The sequence below is a fragment of the Aethina tumida genome, chromosome 2 (assembly GCF_024364675.1).
Source record: "Aethina tumida isolate Nest 87 chromosome 2, icAetTumi1.1, whole genome shotgun sequence".
In the NCBI taxonomy this organism is placed as follows: domain Eukaryota; kingdom Metazoa; phylum Arthropoda; class Insecta; order Coleoptera; family Nitidulidae; genus Aethina; species Aethina tumida.
Genome location: NC_065436.1, coordinates 36,882,968 through 36,904,705, shown reverse-complemented (window position 1 = coordinate 36,904,705; position 21,738 = coordinate 36,882,968). Strand labels below are relative to the sequence as shown.

Below are 21,738 nucleotides of genomic sequence, written 5' to 3'. Positions count from 1 at the left end.
GCTCCACATTGGGGAGTCTGCGTGTTAAATTCAAAGTAGGTAACTGTTGCCCACACCTTAGCGGCATCTATGACCTATTGGTTGTTTTATGCGTTAATATAACCTCAACAAAATGTACATCAACAAAGATACAATAATAATAGGAAAAAACGTTATTTTAGTTCCATATAGAAAGGAACATGTTCAAAAGTAAATTATTTTTAATATACTGATAAGTCAATTTTATGATGTATTTTTAGATATCATGAATGGATGAAATCGGAGGAATTACAAAAATTAACAGCTTCCGAACCATTATCTTTAGAGGAGGAGTATGAAATGCAGCAGTCTTGGCTCAGAGATGCAGACAGTATGTATCGTAATTTTTACAACAAATATAAAACAATTTGTTTTAGAATTAACATTTATTATACTTGAAAAGGCCAAATATGATACAAACAAGAACGAAGTTGGTAAATATGTTTTATTTTTAAATAATTATAGTATTTTTTATATTATACACTTTTAGAATCAATGATTGGAGACACAAATTTGTTCTTTATAAATCCAGATGATAGAATATCTGCTGAAGCAGAAATCATGATTGCTGATGAAAGTGCAAGAGGTAAAAAATTAGGATGGGAAGCAATGTTACACATGTTTTTGTATGGCATAACATACTTGAATGTGAAATTGTTTGTTGTAAAAATTTCTGTTGATAATGATATTAGTCAAAACATGTTTAAAAATATGGGCTTTATTGAGGAAAGTAGAAGTGAAATTTTTCAAGAGATCACAATGACCAAAGTTGTTGATAAATTGTGGGAGCAGTGGATTCATACTCACTTAGATCCATATGAAATAAAGGAATCTTCACAATACTTGATTGTTTCATTCTTATTTATACTAATTATGTAAATTTAATGACTTAATACGAGTTTTGTTAAGGTGTTTCTACAAGTTTGATGCTTTGATTTTAAGTTATTTATCTTTCATTTTTATTTATATTAAGCAAACTCAAAATTATATATAGATATTTATTTTTATGATTTTTATGTCATTTAATTAAAATTTATTTCTCCATTTCAGAGGAGAAACAAAAATGTAATAAATTACAGTAATTTAAATCTTTTTTTGATTTAGGTTTAGAACAAGACTGGTTAACTGTGCAAGGGGCGATGAAAAGTAAGTTTTTGTATTGATTAATTTCAACTTTTTTCTCTTCATATTTTATGATTTAATGAAAAAGAATGGAATATATATGTTTAATTTTTTGGCTTTTGAAAAGGTAGTAATAACAAACATTCCCCACCTAAAAACTTCCTTTATTGGTTAGTAAATATATGTGTAGACTACATGTTAGAAATAAAGTATAAATGTTGTAACATATAACAATTAACGCTAATGATAATGGCAAACGATTGGAACGTGTGAATGAAAATAAGAAAATCGTTCATACGTTTCTAGCGTTAAAACCGACATAAAAATAATATCTTAAACATCTTCCCTAAGACTAACTTTTATCAAACGACTTTAAAGCAATGATACAGTAAGAAACGGAGTATAGAAAAAAGCATTTAAACATTACAGCATAATGAAATAATTAGATTTGTTGCAATGTTGCATGTGTTTTTTGTTTGAATTAATTGATGAGACCCTTGGCCTTGAAGAGATCACGCATCAGCCCTTTTAAGTACTTGATTTCGCGTTGCAAGTCGGTAATTTTGGTGCCGAGCTCGGCGCTGTGGTCCAACAGCTGCTTCTCCTCCAACAGGATCTCTTCCACTTCCGCCTTCTTTTTCAGACGGTAGCGGGTTGCGGCGTTCTTGTTCTGTTCCTTCTTTCGTGACTTTTTGTCGTCCGGATTGGTTCGAGCGTACGGTTTAGATCTTTTCTTCGGCTTGAGACCGGGAACTGCGTCCGCGTAACTTTCAATAGGTTCCGGAATCCATTCGGGATCGTCGGAGGAGCAATCGCCGAAGTTGCTGCTGCCGCTGCTGCTGCTGCTACTGTTGGGCGACGACGGTCCGCTGCTGCTGGTCCATTGCATGTCTTCGACGCGGGTGCGTACGAGTTCTTCAACGACGGCGAGCTCATGTGCGATGTCGGGCTGTGGTGTAGCCACCGGTGGGTAATCGACGGGAATGTTGCGGTACAGCAACTGCTTGTCAGGTACGGAGTAGGGTGTTTGCGGTTGCTGATCGGCCACGTGGTGGTGTTGCTGTTGCTGCTGGTGGTGGTTGAGGTGATGGTACTTGATGGGCTGCAGGAGCGGCTCCAACGTGGTTAACATGGGTTGTTGTTGTTGCTGCTGCTGGTCCATTGGTGGGCTTTGGGGCGGTGTTAGGGCGCCGCTGCTGTTCAGTTCAACGTACACCGTCTCGAACTCTTTGAGGAGCGATTGGGTGTCCGGTTTGATGTATTCCATTTTCAGCTGGTTGTTGGGCACCAGCATGGCGCGTGGAGGCTCCACTTCGTCCAGCATTGGCAACATCTTTTCATCTAGAAGGAAGGGTTCTAAAAACGAAAAATTCGGATCAGGAATTTTATTTTAAGACATTAACATTTTAAAAAATATTTTTCAAATATTTAAAATATTTTCATTCATATTTCAGATATTTCATTACAACATTTTAGTTTTTATATTAATTTGTGAATTAATTTCGTTACAAAAGTTTTTCTTTAAAACTAAATTTATTTTTTCATAATAGTCGACTCTTGTTAATTCAAACCTTTGAAGCTCGTTATAAATCAAAGTTATGACGAATTCCCTAGAAGAACTAAATCAATACATTTTTAATCTATTGGTAATTCGAACGAAAAAATCATCGCTACGTAACAAATGACCCGTCAAACACTCCACAATTCAAAGTTGCAGAGAGAAGAGAGAGACAAGTTCAAACTTGCATCATCGTGCACGAGCCTTTGTTTTTGTAATGATTAGTTTGACACAAAGTTTTTGACGAATTGCTTTGTTTAGTTAACTTTCAGTTACTGTTACTCTTTCGTTGGTTGTACACTGATTAAATAAAAGTTTCTGTTAGTTATGAGTCCTAAAAAGTGTAAATGCTAGACGATTACTGAAACGAAGAAGTTAATCGAAAAAGTAGTGGAAGCTGAGAAGAAAAGTGATTTTGCAAACTGCTGGTGTACGGAAAAGAACCACTAAAGGTGAATTTCCTCGTCTGAAAGAAAGCCTGTTCATTTGGCTAAGACAGTGTAGAGGACAAATTGTCTATTAGCGGACACTTGTTAAAGGAAAAAGCAAAAGTTCGCGTCTACTCTAAGCATCAAAAACTTTGCGGCAAGTGAAGGGTGGCTTACAAATTTTAAAAAGAGAAATGGAGTTATGTTTAAATAAGTTTGTGGAAGTGTTAATGATGCAGTTTGGTAAATTGAAGTCTTTGATTGAAAACTGATGCCCGAGACATTTTTAGTACTGTCGAAACTGGCCTATTTTTCAAATGTTTACCGGACAAGACGCTTACTTTTAAAGATAAAAAATGGCATGGAAGAAAGCATAGTAGAGAGGTTGACAGTTTTACTTGCAGTAAATATGGATGGATCGGAAAAACTTAAACCCTTGTTGATAGGAAAAGCAATGAAGCCGTGATGTTTCAAAAGAGTGAAATCATTTCCTACTGATTATCGTGCTAACAAAAAAGCTTGGATGATGACAGAACTTTTTAACAATTGGCTTTTAACAGTTAATAGGGACATGAAACGACAAATGCGGAAGATTTTACTCTTTTTAGACAAGTGCACTGTCCACAACAATCCTTCTACATTGTCCAACATAGAACTCCGCTTCTTCCCGCCGAATACAACTTCCAAATTGTAACCATTGGACCAACGGATCTTCCATAATTATAAGACGTTCTATCGCAAAAAAATTGTTAAGCTCGTTTCACAACCTGTCGACAAGCAGCTAACTGCGAATATCACGGTTCTGACGGTAACACCCCTAATGATTCTCAGCTGCTTTAAAAAATCCGGTTTCATAAAAGATCATGAAAATCTTCCAATAATTACGGATGATGTGGACTCAGCAATAGAACTACTAGTTGACATCAGCAGAGTGAGTTTTTGTGACTTTGTTCAAGTGGATGAAGATGTTGTTAACTCAGGTTCACTAACCGATGGTGAAATTTTATCTGCGATAGATACAAATGAAAAAAGCAACGATGAAGATGAGGTCGATACATCAGAACCTTTGGCAGAGGTGTCAGTTAAGGAAACAAGAGCCTCATTCGACTCATTACAAAAGCTTCTGTCTACAAAACGAAAGTGATGAAAAAGCATTTCAGGCAATGTACTTTGAAGCAACCAATATAACAGAGTTCTTCCGAAAGATTAATTAATTCACATTATGAATATGTACATGTATGTATCTCTTAACTTTGTCATTCTTAAAAAATAGCAGTTAATAAACAATAATCGATTATCAACACTCAATAATTCGAAGTTTTATATCTGTCTCAAAACCATTTGACATTTCAAACACTCAATAATTCGTAATATTTTAAGTCCCTCGAGTTTCGAATTAAAGAAAGTCGATTGTATTTCAATTATTTTAGTTACTCGTAAGTATCACTTAATTGAATGCAAATTAACATTATAGAACTCAAAATACGTAATTAACGAATCGAGCGATAAACAGTGAAAGTTTGATAAACACACACAGAAACTAAGGAATCCCAAGATTCGAAGAATAAAATCGAGATAAGTAAGGTTGGGGAAAACCAATCTTAAATTCAAATGAAATGCATTTGCGCGGATTGTTTGCAGAAATCATGTAGTTTTTCTATGAGAAAAATCGCCTTTCTCACAAATCATTATGCGAATTTTAATAGAGTTGTTATTATCCGGTTGTACTTGATACGTACGCATTTTGCATACGATAATTTGGAATAACAATTAACGATAAAATCAAAGTCCAGGGCAAGAAAAAATTTTTAGTTCTTGGTTTTTTATAAAAACATTTATGAAATTATTAGTGATTCGTTCAGATGAGGTTGGAGAATAAAAAGGTGTTCCCAACAAATTTGTCGTGATTGTCGCATTAAAATTCAAGAAAAATCGTTTAAGGCCGTTGTGTAATCGCGGGGATAAGAAAGGAAAAAAGGTGGCCGAGTTGTTTTCTTTGATAAGAGGGTTCGGCCTCGGATATTATTATCACGGACAAACAAGGTTAAACGGATTAATTAAAACAATTTTTGCCAACGCATAATCGGTCGGCCGTTCTTTCTAACGTTTCCACTACAATAATTAACCGTGTATTTATTTATTGGCGACCTATATTATTTCCTGGGCACATTTATACATTGTGACAAGGACGACCACGCCAAACACTTTCACTAATATCGTTCCAACGGTGCGGCAAAAACCGACCGGTTACTTCGTTTCAAACCGGATCGATTCCATTTTTACGTTGCTATTCGGGCAATTATCCACAAATTAATTCGCATTTGCTGAAACTGAATTGCTTATTTCACAAGAACAGTTTATTTCTTTCTTGTCCAACATCTGTTTTCATGTTTGTTTTGTTCCTTCCAAAATATGGATGTTTTTATTTTTGTTTTTTGTTTTGTGTTTTGTGACGTGAATGATCTCATTCACATGCATTATTTAAAAGAAAACAAGAATTTTGTTTACGATTAATTCACGGTCAAAATTGTCGTGGCAAATATTCCAGTTTTGTGTTAAAAATGTTTAAATTTATGGCAAATGTCTTTTTAGAAAGTCGACAATTCTTCAAAAACAAGGCGTATCATGGTTACGCAAACATTTCTTGCATACATTATAGACCGATTAATTAGTAATGTGTGCACGTTATAAATAAATGATTTTTACAAAATTCAGTCTTTCGCCTGCCACTTGATCACCTCGATTCGCTTGGAGCGTGACTGACAAACATTACTAACAACACTTTTTATTTATTCTATTAACGCCTCCACAAAAATTTCATATTTCAGGAAATGTTGGTACTCATAAAGATACTTCGATGCTGCAAGTTTCAGATATTACCGTTTCTGAATAATTCAAAACTGAAGAAAATCGTAAAAACATTACTCTCAGTACTTTATGAATCGATTGATCTAAATACCGGATATGTTTTGGGGCATGATAGTAAGGAAAAAAAATTAAGAGCTACATCTGTTTTTAATTATGATTTTTAACCATGTTGCGATAACGATAAAAATATAAAGCTATTTTTTTTAATTCTTCAATCAATTTTCAATTAAATTATGAGCTTCGGGAATTTTTTAAAACGGTCACAAAATTTAAAATTTAATAATAAATTTAAATTTTAATATTTCAAGATTTAAAATTTAATAAATTAAAATTTTATAATTTAAATTTATTAATCTATTTTAACGCCTCCGTAAAAATTTTTTAACTATAACTTTAAAATTTGAAAATTTACAACTAATAAATTTAATTTTTAAAATTTATAATTTAATAAATTTAAATTTTAAAATTTAAAGTTTAATAAATTTAAATTTGAAAATTTAATAAATTTAAAATTTTAAAATTAAAAATTTCAAAATTGAAAATGTAATTTTACTACAAACATAGATTACAAGTAAAATAAAATAGATACAAAATTTTCTGAATCTCTATAATTTTAAAATTTAAAAATTGTCAATTAATTAATTTAATTTTTCAAAATTCAAAATTTAATAATTTAAATTTTAAAATTTCAAAATTGTAATTTTATTACAAAAATAGACACTAGTAAAACAAATGAAATAGATACAAAATCTCTAGAATCTCTATTAGAAAATTTGAAAATTTATAATGAATAAATTTAATTTTTAAAATTTAATAAATTTAAATTTTAAATTACGAAATTTAAAGTTAAACAAATTTAAATTTAAATTATAATTTTTTTTAATTATTAATTTTTTAAATTGTAATTTTTTACAAAAATTGATACAAGTAAAACAAATGAATAGATACACAATTCTTTGAATCTCTATAATTTTAAAATTTACAATTAATAAATTTAATTTTTAAAATTTAAAATTTAATAAATTTAAATTTTAAAATTGAAAATTTAATGATTTGAAATTTTAAAATTTAATATTTAAAAAATTAAAATTAATAAATTAAAATTTTGAAATTTAAAATTATCTATTTTAACGTGTCCGCACAAATTTTATTGTTTTATTAAGATCAATTTAATAACACTGTGAAGTTACTTAAGGAACTTTATTTTATTACAAGTAAAACAAATGAAACAGATATAAAATTCCTAGAATCTCTAAAATGTCCATAATTATATAAGACATCATTTTGAAAAATACGTAAGTTTGTGTGGTTTGTTGGGCAATTTCAATAATTCCATGCGTAACATATTTTGAATACGCTTTCCTGTTACCTTGAAGTGTATATTTAAGTTAGGTGTAAATAGACCGCTGCCAAATCGTTCTCAATTGTGCAAAACAAGTTTTTTAGCTCATCAATAAATTTCAAGACCTTGATCAATTATCAATATCATATCTAGTGCTAAAAATTTCGGAGTTTTTTTAATAGTGTCATTGCTGATTTTGGCTATAAAAATATTTACAACGTTTGCTGACCTCAATAATAATAGTTGCGTTTCGCAACCAGATAAAAGTAACTGACCCCGTTGATACAATAACATTTAAAAAAATAATAATAATAAAATCACGTGGCCCAATTTAATTAAGTAGCACGTACAGAAACGTAAATTTTGTAACGTATCCCAAGGAGAACGGAATAAACAGATTGATCGACAGATCACTTCCTATTTCCTATTCGTTGTCAATTCTAAAAATAAAACGAATCCATGTCAATAAATAAAACGACTATTGTCTAGGTCATAATTGATGAGCGTGTGCAAAAAAAAAAACATTTGGTACGTTCAGTTATCAAGGTGATTCAGAAGGGAAAAATGCTGATAAGATAAATTGATGGTTTTATAAACGATCATCAGTCAGACGCACAAACAATTTTTTCCTGGTATAAACTAAAAATGTTGGTTGTTCTTATAAACCATTGTAAATTATAGACAAGCACAGTGGAAAATAGTTAAGAAGGAAAACATTTTAGAAGGTCAGTGCCACTAAAAAGCCATTATCTTACGTAAAACAGAAAAATCAACATTAATTAAGTGGACCAATGAAATAATCCGTTGCGAGTAATTAAGAATAATTTTTAGCATCTGTAAAGACAACAAACAACTTTCTAAACGCATGTCGATTTCGTAATTATGTCTCGTATATTTGATTTGATTGTGTGCATCACGGTCTGTTGGAGGCCTAATAAAATTGATCGGTGGTGGGTGGTGAAAAATCAATTCATCTAGGTAATTCGATGCCGAGCAAAACATGTTTTCGAATTTTTGTCAGTCGAGTGTCTTTCGATTTTTTCCCTACTGCTGCTCGTACAATAGTTGGTAAACAACCCAATAAGATAATAGACCCAATTAAGTTTATTTGTTGTTGTTAAAACAGTGATAATCTGGTAATAAAGAGAAACAGTGATAGAAGTTGGGGTCATTGGGGCAGTTTGTTGTTATTAATTCCTTCCAGAACACTGTTTCCAACTAAACTGTTGGATCCATTTCCTCAATTGCTCAACACCCAATACTAATAATGAAAGTTGATTAAAGTTGTTTCTTATTTTAATTTAATGGACCCTATTTTATTTATTCACGAGTAAAACTAATTAATTGTATGCATTGCGAAATTAGTGATTTGCTCTCGCAAAATGAAAATTTTAGTTGGGTAATAAGTATGGTAATTTGAAAATTGTGTTTGCAATGTTACATATTTGAAATGAACACAAAACAAACAACATTGTAAGTTCTTTCACCTTAAACCCATTAAACGTTTCACAGCAATTAACCACCAATGAACGCGACCGCAATATCAATTAATTGATTCGATAGATCGGGACAAAATTATAAACTTACACATTTTGTGGTTTTTGCATTGGATGCAGAGGTACTAGGTACCTTAGTACTTCACCTACTGAATGACTGAATGACTGAATGTTGTTTTGTACGCAACAAACAGTCTTACATAATTACACCAGAATTTTTAAACAATATTCACCGGTGATAAATACCTGGCCACACCCAACCAGAAAAGAAAGTTTTGCAATCTAGACTCGAATTACTCTTATTAATTTCATTTCATTTATCACCCACACATTTTTCCATTTTCCGTTTTCTTCAAAATTAAAAAATAATCCGAGCCGGATAATTTAAGATGTTTGATTGGATCAGGCGATTGGAAACTTGGAAACAAAACATAAAAAAAATAGGAGTAGCGAGAACAGGTTTGTTTAATGCATATGAAACAGCAGCCGTTTAATTTATAATTGATATGGTGTGTTCAACAAGTCTTTTGCAAACGTGACCGAAGACAGACGGACTTGGTTGTGTTGAACTTTAGAAAGGGTCAAGTTGAAAAAAATATTGTTGCATGCGTTTTATCGGTGCGAATAAAATTTTGATACGCCGTTAATTGGATTGAGCAATGAATGAACAAAGAAAACGAGTCAATGTATCGGCGATATTATTTTATTTGCAGCAGACACTTTCAGATAAATCACGAGATGCGAAACAATTGTACTCTGTACCATTATCATTGTTTTTCAATATTACTTGTCTCTTTTATATTGCTTCTGATTGAGAGATAATTTCACTCCTTTCGATGCGTGTAAGCATCGATTAAATGATTTAAATTGTTAAATTGAGAATCTGGACACACACATTTCGTCTTCCTGTCTTCCGTTGTTTGTTTATTTACCAATAACAGATAAACTTTACGTTTATTTATCGATAAAGTTGTAATTTTAATACATCAAAAAATTAAATGCTTGGGATGGGCGCAAGTATTTTTAGATGTGCAGTCTAGTTAAATATAAACTGTAACTATTTCGTCGTAGTTTTTTTTTTTTGAAAAGCATAAATATTTAAATTGATTTGTGACGTTTTTACAAGTTACAAACAAGTTCAACCGGGTTTCTATGTGTGCAACAAACTAATAAGAGAAATAACGGGGAAATGTACGTTCTTGAATCTATTTAGTTCAATAAATTGTTCTGCATTCATCTATTAATAATAATCTAAGAGTTTTTCTTTTTGCTCGTCTAGAACCTACCATAACAAACGGCCATGGTGCTTTAATTCGACGGTGGTGGATGGTCAGCAACTGATCAAACACGATATAATAAAGTCAATGTGATGAGTCCTATTATAAAACTATAATTATAAATGGCAGTCGGGATAAGTGGCAGAAAGGCGGCGTATTGAAAAGGGGGCTTCGGGGGCTTGCGGGCTGTCCTGCTTGCTTCAACGTCTCTTGACCAATTTCTGGGAGTTGAACACGATATCTCTGTTCCAAGTATAGTGATAGCTGCACTTCATGCTACACACGAAAGCCAGGGTTACCATTTGTAATAACTGACATGGGGATCTCACAACTATTGTCACAAACTTTCAATCTCTCACGAAACGAAACTAACAACAGACCAACCGTCCAACCGACCAACGGAACTTCGAACTTGAACAGATGGGAGTCAAGGAATAGCGACGAACGAGATACACGAGAGTATTGCTGCGAGTACTGTTCAGACGTGATTGCCGATCGCGACTGGTTGTCCCTCAAAATGTGGGGCCCCCTCCAACCGTGTGTGTGATCACCGATAAACACGCCACGCAAAATACTGTCCTGCGGTTCTGCGATTATACGATTTTACGATTCTGCGTTCGGAATACCTTGAACAGAAGGATGTTCCTTGCATTTTTTTTATCTGATCCAAATCTTATCTGACCACCCGTTTGCCTAATTCGTCAGTCGATCCCCATAAAACTACATCAAATGAATCTCAAGGTTAATTAAGAAATTGTAGAGGTTTCTGGTTAAGGCCTTTTAATATTTGAAAAGCGTTCGTTAAGATAAGATAAGACGAAAAATGCAGGGTGGCAGTGGATAACGGTTCAATGGCGTTTCAATCGATTTCAATCGTTCATAATTCAAAAATCCACATCTGGTGCTCTTCTATTGTATTAGACTAGACAAGTATGTCAGTCAATTTATAGCTTATCTATAAATAAATTAGTATTATATGACCTAATCTAACAATATTTTAAAATATTTTCAATTTACAACTTTTACTATTTGCATAAACTTGTGTGTAACATACATTTCAACTATGTAATCATTAAATAATTAATATATTGTGAAAGACGAAAATTAACTGCTATAGTAAATAACAAAAAATTTTAGATCGTCATGTCATGATGAAATTCTTCAAAAACAAACTTAAATTCAATAAAGCTGAGAATAAGATTCACATTCAACGTTTATAAAAAATTAAAAGAATAAAACTAAAAAAAAGAGGTTCTTTATGGGCTAATTGCGGCCCAATAGTAAATATTTTGAGCTCGAAAAATAACCATTTTTTTATTTTTAAATTGAGGCATGTAGCTTTACCGTAAAGCTAAACCCCACTCTGAGTTTCAAGACCTGGGACTATCGAATTCAAAATTTTAAAATGCAGGAACTCTATGAGCTCCTGAATGGTCAAAAATAAAATAAACTTAAAAAATAATGGGCGTTTTTAATTTTAAGTTTTCTGTTGCAAAGGTTGCACGAGTGACTAGCTTCTTCAGAGGTTAAACAATTCATGTTCTAGAAATTTCGTTCTGTTCGTGCTTTTTCTTTTCTGTTGAAGTTGTTTCCGTGTTTATGAATTTCAATTGCTTTCCTAATCCAGTTGTCGAGGCAAGCAATTGTACATCTTGGAATTTTATCTTATGATTTCCATCTAACAGTGTATTTTCAGCTACAGCAGTCTTGTGTGTTTGTCCTAGGATCCAGTTACGTTTGAGTTCCTAAATCCTAATCGTTTGTGTTTGGAAGTCTCAATCGCTTTTGGTTCACTTGAAGAAATTGGCTATCACTAGACTAAGAGGACTGTCCATTGCTAATCCTATAGTCAGAATTTGTTGTTCCAAACGAAAGTAAGGCACTTATGTAAAAGATCCACTATATCTGAAATGATGATGAAAGTGACGTCGAAATTAACCAGTCTATCTTCTACATCAAGATTTAAACCCTTCATAATGAGTGGAACATTTGATAAAGGTTGGGGTGTTTCCAACATCAGTTTGTAGCAATCTGGTAAGATATTAGCTAAGTCATATGTTGGTGATCCAGCAGTACTAAGGATGGGTCGGTGTGGTACAATTTCCTTCATTTTCATTAAACTGTTAATTATGTCGAGTTCGAAGTGTTCTTAGTTCTGAAATTTCGGGTTTTTTATGGCCTAATTTCGGCCCCAGTCCCTGAAACTCAGTGTGGTATTCAGTTTCATGGTATGGCTACGCCCCGCCGTTTTAAAAATATTAAAAAAACTGTTATTTTCAAGTCCAAAATTTGTACTTTTGGGCTGAAATTAGCCCACAATAAGCCGAAAATTTCAGCACTAAGAACACTTCAAAATCGACATACTTAATCGTTTAATGAATATGAGAAAACTGCCTGTACATAGAAAACTTAGAAACCTTTATTTTTTTTATTAAATTTTTTTCTTTTGACCATTTAATAGCCCATAAAAAGCCCGAAATTCTTGCATTTAAAATTTTTTGATTCGACAGCTCTTGTCCTTGAAACTCTGAGGGGTCTAACTTTACGGTAAAGTTATACCCCTCATTTTAAAAATAAAAAAAGGTTATATATCAAACCCATAATCTTCATTTTTGGGCTGAAATTATCCCATAAAGGGCCCGAAATTTCCATATAATTGTTATGTCGTTTGGCGAAGTGCTTTTCACATCTAAAAAAATGCAGTTATAACACTCTTAAGTGAGATTCTAATATCTGAATAGAACAGAAGCAAAAAAGGATTTTAGAAATTATAATTAGAAAATGAGCTGAATGCAATGGATATTGTCAAGAAATGTCATAATGATAACGAACACAACATGTGTTCAACATTCTTATGTGCTATGCGCTACATCTAGTTAAAAAAAAAATAGTTTATAAATATTTTTATATCAGTTCCATCTCTTCCATTAATTTTTAGAATGCTTTGAAATACAGTCGAACTTCGATAATTCGAAACAAATTGGCTGATGTTTTTTCTTGGAAGCATAGGGTACATAATGGACGGAAGTCGACTCAAGGAAACTTTTGGTGAAATATATGCAAAGAACTCTGTTGACAAATTGCTCAGTGGTATCGCTTACTCGAGAAGCATCAGAGGCCATACATTATTACGACTTGCATTATCAATGATAATTTTGATGATATGAAAATTGAAGATAGTACTTTGGATCAGTTAATACAGTAAATAACTTCTCGAGATGATTCCTAGGAAAACATAGAAGTGTGTATAGGTAGCTCAACCCTTTTTCCTGTGACATTTTTGAACAAACTGGATGAATTAAAAGCTCGAGGTCCAACAGCACAGTTATGGGTGCGATATTTCGAAATAGTTTCAATAGCACTTGATTTTATTCACGCTGAAAGATTTGGGATTTGATTTTGAAGAACATCTTGATGCAGTGCGTAAAATGCTGCTGCATTTTCACGCCAGTGGTCACTTCTTATACGCAAAATCAGCACACTTATATCTTCAAGATATGCTGAAGTTGGAAGGAACTATGGATGAACAAACTTTTGAGAACTTTAAAAATGGATTTTTCACCGTGAAACGAACAGAAAAATTCAATTCTGGAACATATGAGAAAATAGATAAGTAAAAAAAATGATTGAATATAATGTAATAGTTAATAAAAAATGATTATTATATATTTAGCAATAATGCATAAACTTTGTACTACGTATTTTCGATCAGGACTACCAGTTGACCTCAAATGATACTCTAACCGCGCGCTCTCTGCCCTCTATCTCGACAACGGTTCGTTGTATGAAAAAATGTTTAAAACAAAAGTTATATTGATAAGAAATACAAGCGTAAAACCCATAGGAAACGAGATATTTACTAAAAACGTGTAAAAAATCGATTTTTGTGACTTTTGAAGTTTTGGGATGTCAAAATATAAGTTTATACGAGTTTATAGCTGGGTATCCCGATTTCCGACGAGAACATCCTATAATGACTGGACTGTAGAATTATTTGGTTCTATGGTTCGAATTATCGAAGTTCGACTGTTTTCAATTTTTTATCTTCTATGTATCTATCTATTTATATATTTAACATTTTAAATTATATTATTTAATTAAAAACAACCTAAAACTTTACAAAATCACGTTTCAGTCAATTAAAACACTTTTAGATTGAGACAAAATCTGTCTGGATAAACAAATCAATCAACATTGAAAATCGAACTAGCAATTAACGTTCGAATTGTATTGAAACGTACACATGCATAAAATAAATAATAACTAAAAAGCAACTCATTATTAATAAATAAAAATCATTCATTAACCGTTTTAATTCAGCTTAGCAACAAACTGTCACTGTGAAATGATAATTTTCTGATTTAATTACCCTGTTATCAATACTATATAAGTGCATTGAAATGCACTGACGTACTGAGCAACTTTTAATGTTCTTTCATATTTTATTTTGATTTATTAAATTAAATTAACTTTTTTCTTTTTTCCTGTTTTAATGTTCGTTAAATCAACATGACTTTACATTTTGAAAGAATCTATTAGAATACAAAAAAGGTTTTCATCTTCTTCATATTCTAACCCAGTTAATTAATTGAACAAGTAATTGTTTGCGTCTAATATATCAAAGTTCAGAGTTATTAACAACTTGACCTGACAGATAACCTTTATTTTTGCAAGTGTCTTGTCTATTAAACACTTTTAAAAGAAAAAAATAAATTAGATAATTTTCCATAAGAGTGAAAAATTGTTAATCACATAGATAACTTATATTATTCAACATGAACATACGAGTGTTTGTTATATGTGACACAAATATAGAGAACCACTTCCTACATGTTTTTAATATCTACTACAAAGATATCATGTTTATTATTAAATTAATAAGTAAATAATTTACCGTCAGCGACATCTGACTTATAACATTTGTAACAACCAGCGAACGTTGCAGGATTCTTGCGGTGCATTTATCGTACTGGCTACGACTTGCCTTAATTTCTTATCTTTCGATAAATCCACCACATGTTTTCGTCTACATGAATTTACCTTGTTTGATGATATCATCGAGATCGGCAAGACTCTCGAGATTCTCGAGCATGTATGAGGCAACCTCCGCCTTTGTCTCGCAGCCTGCAAACTCCGTTTCGAACTTGACATCGTCTTCATCGGAGGTTTGATAAAAGTTCTCTTCGGCGAGCCGGTACACCTCATCGTAGGTGAGAGGCGAAACCGGCTCCTGTTTCCATTCGGTCAGCATCGGTTCCATTTTCATTCAATGATGGATCTACAGCGACGCTGATCGATGAGGTCGATATTATTTCGGAAAGATGTGTAAAGTGTAGGGACTGTGCCGAAGTTGATGCGGCAAGCGAATAAAACGCCATTTTGGCTCTGGAACGGAAATTAAATGATAAAATGATTTTTTAGTCGGGTGTTTTAAATTTTTGCACAGCTTAATTCAGAAACTTCGCAAATACACTAGAAATAAGTGTGTTTAATAAGATTTCAATCGTTTTGGGGCTTCCCTAAAGATCAGTTAACCTTAATTTATGTGTGTTTTAAATGATATACTTATGAATTTATTGGTTTACAAATTTATATAATCCACTTTATAAAATATCAGCTCACAGATAACTAGCATTAATAAATGTTTACTAAAATATTCCCAGAAAGTTCAAAAAGTTAATTGGAAGGATCAAATTAATCTAAATAAAAACATTTTCTTTAAGTCAATAACTTTATATTAGTATAATTTTGAATGAAAAAATAATAAATAAGATATGTAGTACGTAGAAACTTTTTAAAAGTTAATTTACTTCTTACTGAAACCAAGTCACAAATAAAAAATGAAAAGAAAGTAAATTATGTAACAAGTTTAGAAATCAATAAACCTGATTTGAAATTATTTAGCAATCATTAATTGTAACCCCCCACTGTAGTCTAATTTAAAACGTGCCCATATAAACAATAACACATGCACACACTTTTAAATCAATGATAGTATAAAAATTAATGTTAACGATGATTCATCGAAATCCCAATAAAAAATATTGTACGAAACTAATCATAATACAAACAAATCCACCGTATGTCAGACATAATTGTGCACTTCTGAGAAAAGCTGATGTGCTACAAAGGATGATGAAATATTGCGGCGGTCGAAAAATATGGTCAGACAAAACGTAACTTACTCCATGATCGATAGTTGTACTGGCACACTTGCGTGTGCAAAATTTAACGCACTAGAAACCCATGATGCACAGCGTTTAGCACCGGAACGAAAACAATTTACACTTTACACAACCATGGATGAAACGATAATGGACGAGGAGACGGGGAACGCGGTCGACGCCAGTGGCGACGTCATCGCCACCACGTTCTGGCGGGAGTTTTATCTCTGCGCTCCACCAAACACTGTTTATTGCGAAGTAGTAATCTACTATCTGTTTTTTACATTTACAAAATATATCGCGTGTCATTTTTTAAAATATATATGAATTAGGATCGTTCGGTCCACTGTCTACGCTCAACAAACAGGCAAATTGAAGGAATCGAAGGTCGCACCGGTGTAGCGATTCAGCAAACCGACTTTCCGTGAACTGGTTATTTTCGTTAGACACGTTCGACACCTTTAGAGCACGGTTCGGTTTCTGAATCGGAGCGCAACGGCTGTGAACATTTATTACATAAATTTGGAAATATGATATGCATTGTTGTTGATATATAATTTGAAATTAATAAATAAATATATTATAATTCACGAAATTCACAGTCGTTGATATTTTTGTTAATAAAAATAATTTCATAATGAGACCTATTTTCAAACTCTGAATGAATTATTTGAATTGTTCATATATATATATATATTACAAAGGTTTAAAGTTATTTAAGAAAAAGGAGAAATTAAGTAGTTTATTATTAATAATATTAAATAAAAGTAAACTGAAACACAGTAGTACCACTGCGTGCCTGAATACAAGGATTAAAACTAACTCACATATATGTAATATTCAGAATATTTTTATTGCAAATATATCAATTAACATAAACACTGTAAAAGTGCTATCAAAGAATTGGAAAAATCTATATCTAGGCATTACTTGATCGTACAGAAAATTTCTCTTATGGTTAATAGATTACTCTAAACATTTCGAATTCCAATGCGTACTGATTTTAATAGGTTGTTAATAAAAATTTTAAATTTATCTATTTAAGTTATAATTTTTGAGATAATTAATTATCAATTTCAGAAAAAATAAAGTTTTTTGTAAATAATTTCTTTGAAAAATATTAAATCACGATAATAAATTGTAATAAGAGCAAAATTATGAAAAAAAAAAATGAAAAAATTGAGTAGAAGGAATTATATTCCAAAACAAAAGATACGACGTAACTTAGAAACTGTTATGGATAAATTTAAAATATTTATTAAAAATCTATTAAAATTAGTTCACATCGGGATTCGAATGCAAATATTTTCTAAATGGTTAGAGTTATCGATTAACCAACCTCAGGAGACCTGTTTTGTAGAGCGTTTAATTTCCTACGAAAATATATGTTGGGCCTTTTATAATATATACTTATCTAGGAGTTATAACATCTATACATATAAATAAAATTGGAGTGTCTGTTTGTAATATTGAAATAACCGTTTTTTACTACATGCATATGAATATAAATACGGTACATACATCAAAATAACATTTTTTACAATTTTTGTCTCTCTGTCTGTCTGTTTGTTTCGGCTAATTTTTGAAATGGCTGGACCGATTTTGACGGGACTTTTATTGGCAGGTAGCTGATGTAATAAGGAGTAACTTAGGCTACTTTCATTTTAGAAAAAATCTTTTATTTTAGAAAGATAAAGTAATGTTGCAATGACCAAGTACTGTCCAGTACCACGCGCATGCCACCACTGAGCTGTCACGTCGGGCGCCTCCCACCACTTCTCCCACCAACGATTGATTGATAGTTTGATTTGATTGATAGGTATCTTTTATAATTCCATCGATTCGTTCTTCTTTTCTTATCTTATCTTATCTTAATTCAAAATATTTTGTTACATTTTTACTGCTTTCCTTTTTTATTTTTAAGTAATAATTATAAATTAAGTACATTTGTGTTCAATATTCAGATTTACATTGAAATTGATAAATTATTTATAGTTTATTTTATTTAGTTAGTAACGTAGATAGTTGTTTTTTTCTAATATTTAGTTATACCTAAAAGAAAGTCAAATCTCTCTAAAAACATGAGAAAGGCCAAAAGCCAAAGATTGCGAGGTGAAAATGAATCTGAACAAGATAGGGAAAGTCGTCTTACAAAATGTAGATTACGGATGTCCAAGTCTAGGTCGAATGAGAGTAGTTCTGAGAAGAATGAACGATTACAATTAGATAAATCACGTCATTCATTGTCAAGGGCTCAAGAATCTTTGGAATCTCGAGATCACCGTCTAGAAAACGAACATATTCAACAGGCTATCGGGCGAAGTCGAGAGTACAGCTAGTTTAGAAATAAAAATGAAATTTTTGTTAAATTGTTAAACTTTGACTTCCCATATCTTCTAAATGGTAAGAGCTATGAAAATATTGTAAGATATCTTATTTATAGAGCTTAATGAAAATTTTTGTATGATCAAGTAATATAATAATGGATTTTTTTGGACAACATTACTAATTACTAATTAGTAATTACTAATCACTAATCACTAATTACTAATTACTAATTACTAATTACTAATCACTAATCACTAATCACTAATTACTAATTATTAATTACTAATCACTAATCACTAATCACTAATTACTAATCACTAATTACTAATTACTAATTACTAATTACTAATTACTAATTACTAATTACTAATTACTAATTACTAATTACTAATTACTAATTACTAATTACTAATTACTAATTACTAATTACTAATTACTAATTACTAATTACTAATTACTAATTACTAATTACTAATTACTAATTACTAATTACTAATTACTAATTACTAATTACTAATTACTAATTACTAATTACTAATTACTAATTACTAATTACTAATTACTAATTACTAATTACTAATTACTAAGTACTAATTACTAATTACTAATTACTAAGTACTAATTACTAATTACTAATTACTAATTACTAATTACTAATTACTAATTACTAATTACTAATTACTAATTACTAATTACTAATTACTAATTACTAATTACTAATTACTAATTACTAATTACTAATTACTAATTACTAATTACTAATTACTAATTACTAATTACTAATTACTAATTACTAATTACTAATTACTAATTACTAATTACTAATTACTAATTACTAATTACTAATTACTAATTACTAATTACTAATTACTAATTACTAATTACTAATTACTAATTACTAATTACTAATTACTAATTACTAATTACTAATTACTAATTACTAATTACTAATTACTAATTACTAATTACTAATTACTAATTACTAATTACTAATTACTAATTACTAATTACTAATTACTAATTACTAATTACTAATTACTAATTACTAATTACTAATTACTAATTACTAATTACTAATTACTAATTACTAATTACTAATTACTAATCACTAATTACTAATTACTAATTACTAATATTTAAGAAATTTTCTCTTTTGATTTTCATTAACCTGAACTGTAGAATTAATGGAGTCTATATTCTAAAAAGTACTGTTTAATATTTACCAGTAATTTTATAATTGAATATTATTTTCCACACTTTAGATATAAAATAAATGTTTATTCTAATTTTATTATCCAAATAAAATGCATAATATAATATTTGCAATAATGTTTCTCCAAATATATTGTTAATTTTTAACATTTACTTATTCCGTAACCATATAATTATTTTTAATAGTAAGATTTAATATATTAAGTAAATTGTTGTAATTTGTTTTAAATAATTTAGAATTTAATAAACAATATGTACGGTGAACAATATTGATATTAACAAGATGCTTAGTTAATTAATACAATTGTGTTTGAAATGAAAATCATAATATTTCTCTCACAATTATTTTATTGTATAAGATTATTTTAATGATTATACAATACATTTTTACAATTAATTTAACCATAAATAAATATTGTTTAATATATTATTATAATTGTTTATTTTATAAATGTAGTTATATTATTAATTTCATATAATTATATTGGAACAAAAATGTTCTACATTCAAATCGACTCCAAAATATTATTCTAATAATGCAAGGTCATCAAATAATGCCGACCGCAAATCTTATTCAATACGCTTTGCAGGTAAATATAAAATTGAAAAATAAATCAACAAACACTGCATGCGGATCCGCAGCAGTCGTGTTTCGATTCGGAAACAGATACGTGCCGAACGTAGTGAACGAAAACGAGCACTCCAGAATGGTCTTAGACCAGAGAAAGTCGGTTTGCTGAATGGCTACTCTGCCACCAAACAATGTTCATTGCGTAGTAATCTTGTAATGTCCTATCTCTTTTTTACATTTGCAAATGTATCGCGTGTCATTTTTTAAAATACATATGAATTCGGATCGTTCGTTCACTGTCTACGCTCAACCAACAGGCAAATTGAAGAAATCGAAGGACGCACTTTCTAAGCAATCATTCCAACATGTCGAAGCATTTGGCTAAAGGTGCGTTGCATAAATCGCAAATTCATTAACGATCACGGCGTTAATATTACAGGTGATCCGCTTCCGAAACTGTCGGACGAAAAAGCCACGGTGTTCTCCATGTTGTTCTGTCCGTACGCTCAAAGAGTTAGACTGATTTTGGATTTGAAGGGGATAGCTCACGAGGTTGTTAACGTTAATTTGCGAAACAAACCAGGCTGGTTGTTAGACCTAAATCCGAAAGGCCAGGTACCAATTCTGCATTACAATGGACAAATTATCTGTGGTAGTTTGGAGATTTGTAAATATTTGGACCAACAATTTCCAAATCCTTCACTGTTTAGGGGATTCACTATTGAGGATGAGACGTTATTAAAAAACAACTTGGAACCATTTATTACAATATATTATGATGCAGTCTGGAAACGAAATGGCAAAACTTTTAGAGAACATATTTCTGACATGACTCCACATATTAAAATGTTGGAGCATTTATTAAAACAACGTGGTAATGCACTTTTTCGATACAAATCGAATTATCAATCACTCTTTTCTACGTCACTTAATTTTCTTTTTAGGGAAATTTTTTGGCGGGGATTCAGCCATTTTTACTGACTTCATGATATGGCCGTGGGTGGAACGTTTAGGTGTTTTGGAATTAACTTTTGCGGAAAAACTACCGCTCGACGAGTTTCCCGTTTTGGTAACATGGTCTCAAAACATGCAAAACATAGAATGTGTTAAGAATGTGTTTATCGATCCAATGAGACATTTTAAAGCAACACAATTTCATTTCGACTCACCTGCAAATTACGATTCTGTTTAATTACAATTCATTATAAAATTTACTTGTTCTTGTTATTAATTTTCTCAATAAAATCTGTAAGTTTGTTGAAACTTGTTGAAGTTTTAGTCAAAAACAGTATTTCTATTTAAAACAAAAACAATTAAAATGTGCTAGATGTCGATAAAAGCATACTTTTCAAGA

At 31.1% G+C, this 21,738-nt stretch overlaps 3 protein-coding genes across 4 annotated transcripts; 2 read left to right on the top strand and 1 right to left on the bottom strand.

Annotated features, from left to right (window-relative positions):
• The first annotated feature begins 16 nt into the window (after positions 1 to 16).
• On the top strand, positions 17 to 1,529 carry LOC109594083 (N-acetyltransferase 9-like protein). The gene is made up of 4 exons (XM_020009247.2): positions 17 to 189; positions 240 to 349; positions 396 to 452; positions 509 to 1,529. The coding sequence occupies exons 1-4, from the start codon at positions 113 to 115 to the stop codon at positions 895 to 897; spliced, it is 633 nt and encodes a 210-aa protein (XP_019864806.1). The 5' UTR covers positions 17 to 112; the 3' UTR covers positions 898 to 1,529.
• LOC109594084 (activating transcription factor of chaperone) lies at positions 1,284 to 16,454 on the bottom strand. Of its 2 annotated transcripts, XM_049963478.1 has the most exons (3): positions 16,295 to 16,454; positions 15,150 to 15,494; positions 1,284 to 2,496 (listed from the first exon to the last, which is right to left on the bottom strand). In XM_049963478.1, exons 2-3 carry the CDS (start codon positions 15,373 to 15,375, stop codon positions 1,622 to 1,624), a joined length of 1,101 nt encoding a protein of 366 aa, XP_049819435.1. In that variant the 5' UTR covers positions 15,376 to 15,494; positions 16,295 to 16,454; the 3' UTR covers positions 1,284 to 1,621. The 2 variants fall into 2 exon arrangements, with proteins under 2 accessions (XP_049819435.1, XP_049819436.1); XM_049963479.1 differs by lacking the exons at positions 15,150 to 15,494; positions 16,295 to 16,454 and adding an exon at positions 10,119 to 10,562.
• A 3,893-nt stretch (positions 16,455 to 20,347) lies between these two features.
• On the top strand, positions 20,348 to 21,718 carry LOC109594070 (glutathione S-transferase omega-1-like). The gene is made up of 3 exons (XM_020009234.2): positions 20,348 to 20,771; positions 20,824 to 21,258; positions 21,329 to 21,718. Exons 1-3 carry the CDS (start codon positions 20,750 to 20,752, stop codon positions 21,574 to 21,576), a joined length of 705 nt encoding a protein of 234 aa, XP_019864793.2. The 5' UTR covers positions 20,348 to 20,749; the 3' UTR covers positions 21,577 to 21,718.
• Positions 21,719 to 21,738: the final 20 nt, after the last annotated feature.

What these genes read in the sequence shown, in the direction of transcription:
- LOC109594083 (XM_020009247.2), top strand. Translation starts at nt 113, where the DNA reads ATGTACATCAACAAAGATACAATAATAATAGGAAAAAACGTTATTTTA. An exon ending in TTGGCTCAGAGATGCAGACA is followed by an intron (nt 350 to 395) that starts GTATGTATCGTA and finishes AATTTGTTTTAG; the next exon opens with AATTAACATTTATTATACTT. An exon ending in TACAAACAAGAACGAAGTTG is followed by an intron (nt 453 to 508) that starts GTAAATATGTTT and finishes ATACACTTTTAG; the next exon opens with AATCAATGATTGGAGACACA.
- LOC109594084 (XM_049963478.1), bottom strand. Translation starts at nt 15,375, where the DNA reads ATGAAAATGGAACCGATGCTGACCGAATGGAAACAGGAGCCGGTTTCG. An exon ending in CGATGATATCATCAAACAAG is followed by an intron (nt 2,497 to 15,149) that starts GTAAATTCATGT and finishes TTTCGTTTTTAG; the next exon opens with AACCCTTCCTTCTAGATGAA.
- LOC109594070 (XM_020009234.2), top strand. Translation starts at nt 20,750, where the DNA reads ATGTCGAAGCATTTGGCTAAAG. An exon ending in GTCGAAGCATTTGGCTAAAG is followed by an intron (nt 20,772 to 20,823) that starts GTGCGTTGCATA and finishes TTAATATTACAG; the next exon opens with GTGATCCGCTTCCGAAACTG. An exon ending in GCATTTATTAAAACAACGTG is followed by an intron (nt 21,259 to 21,328) that starts GTAATGCACTTT and finishes TTTTCTTTTTAG; the next exon opens with GGAAATTTTTTGGCGGGGAT.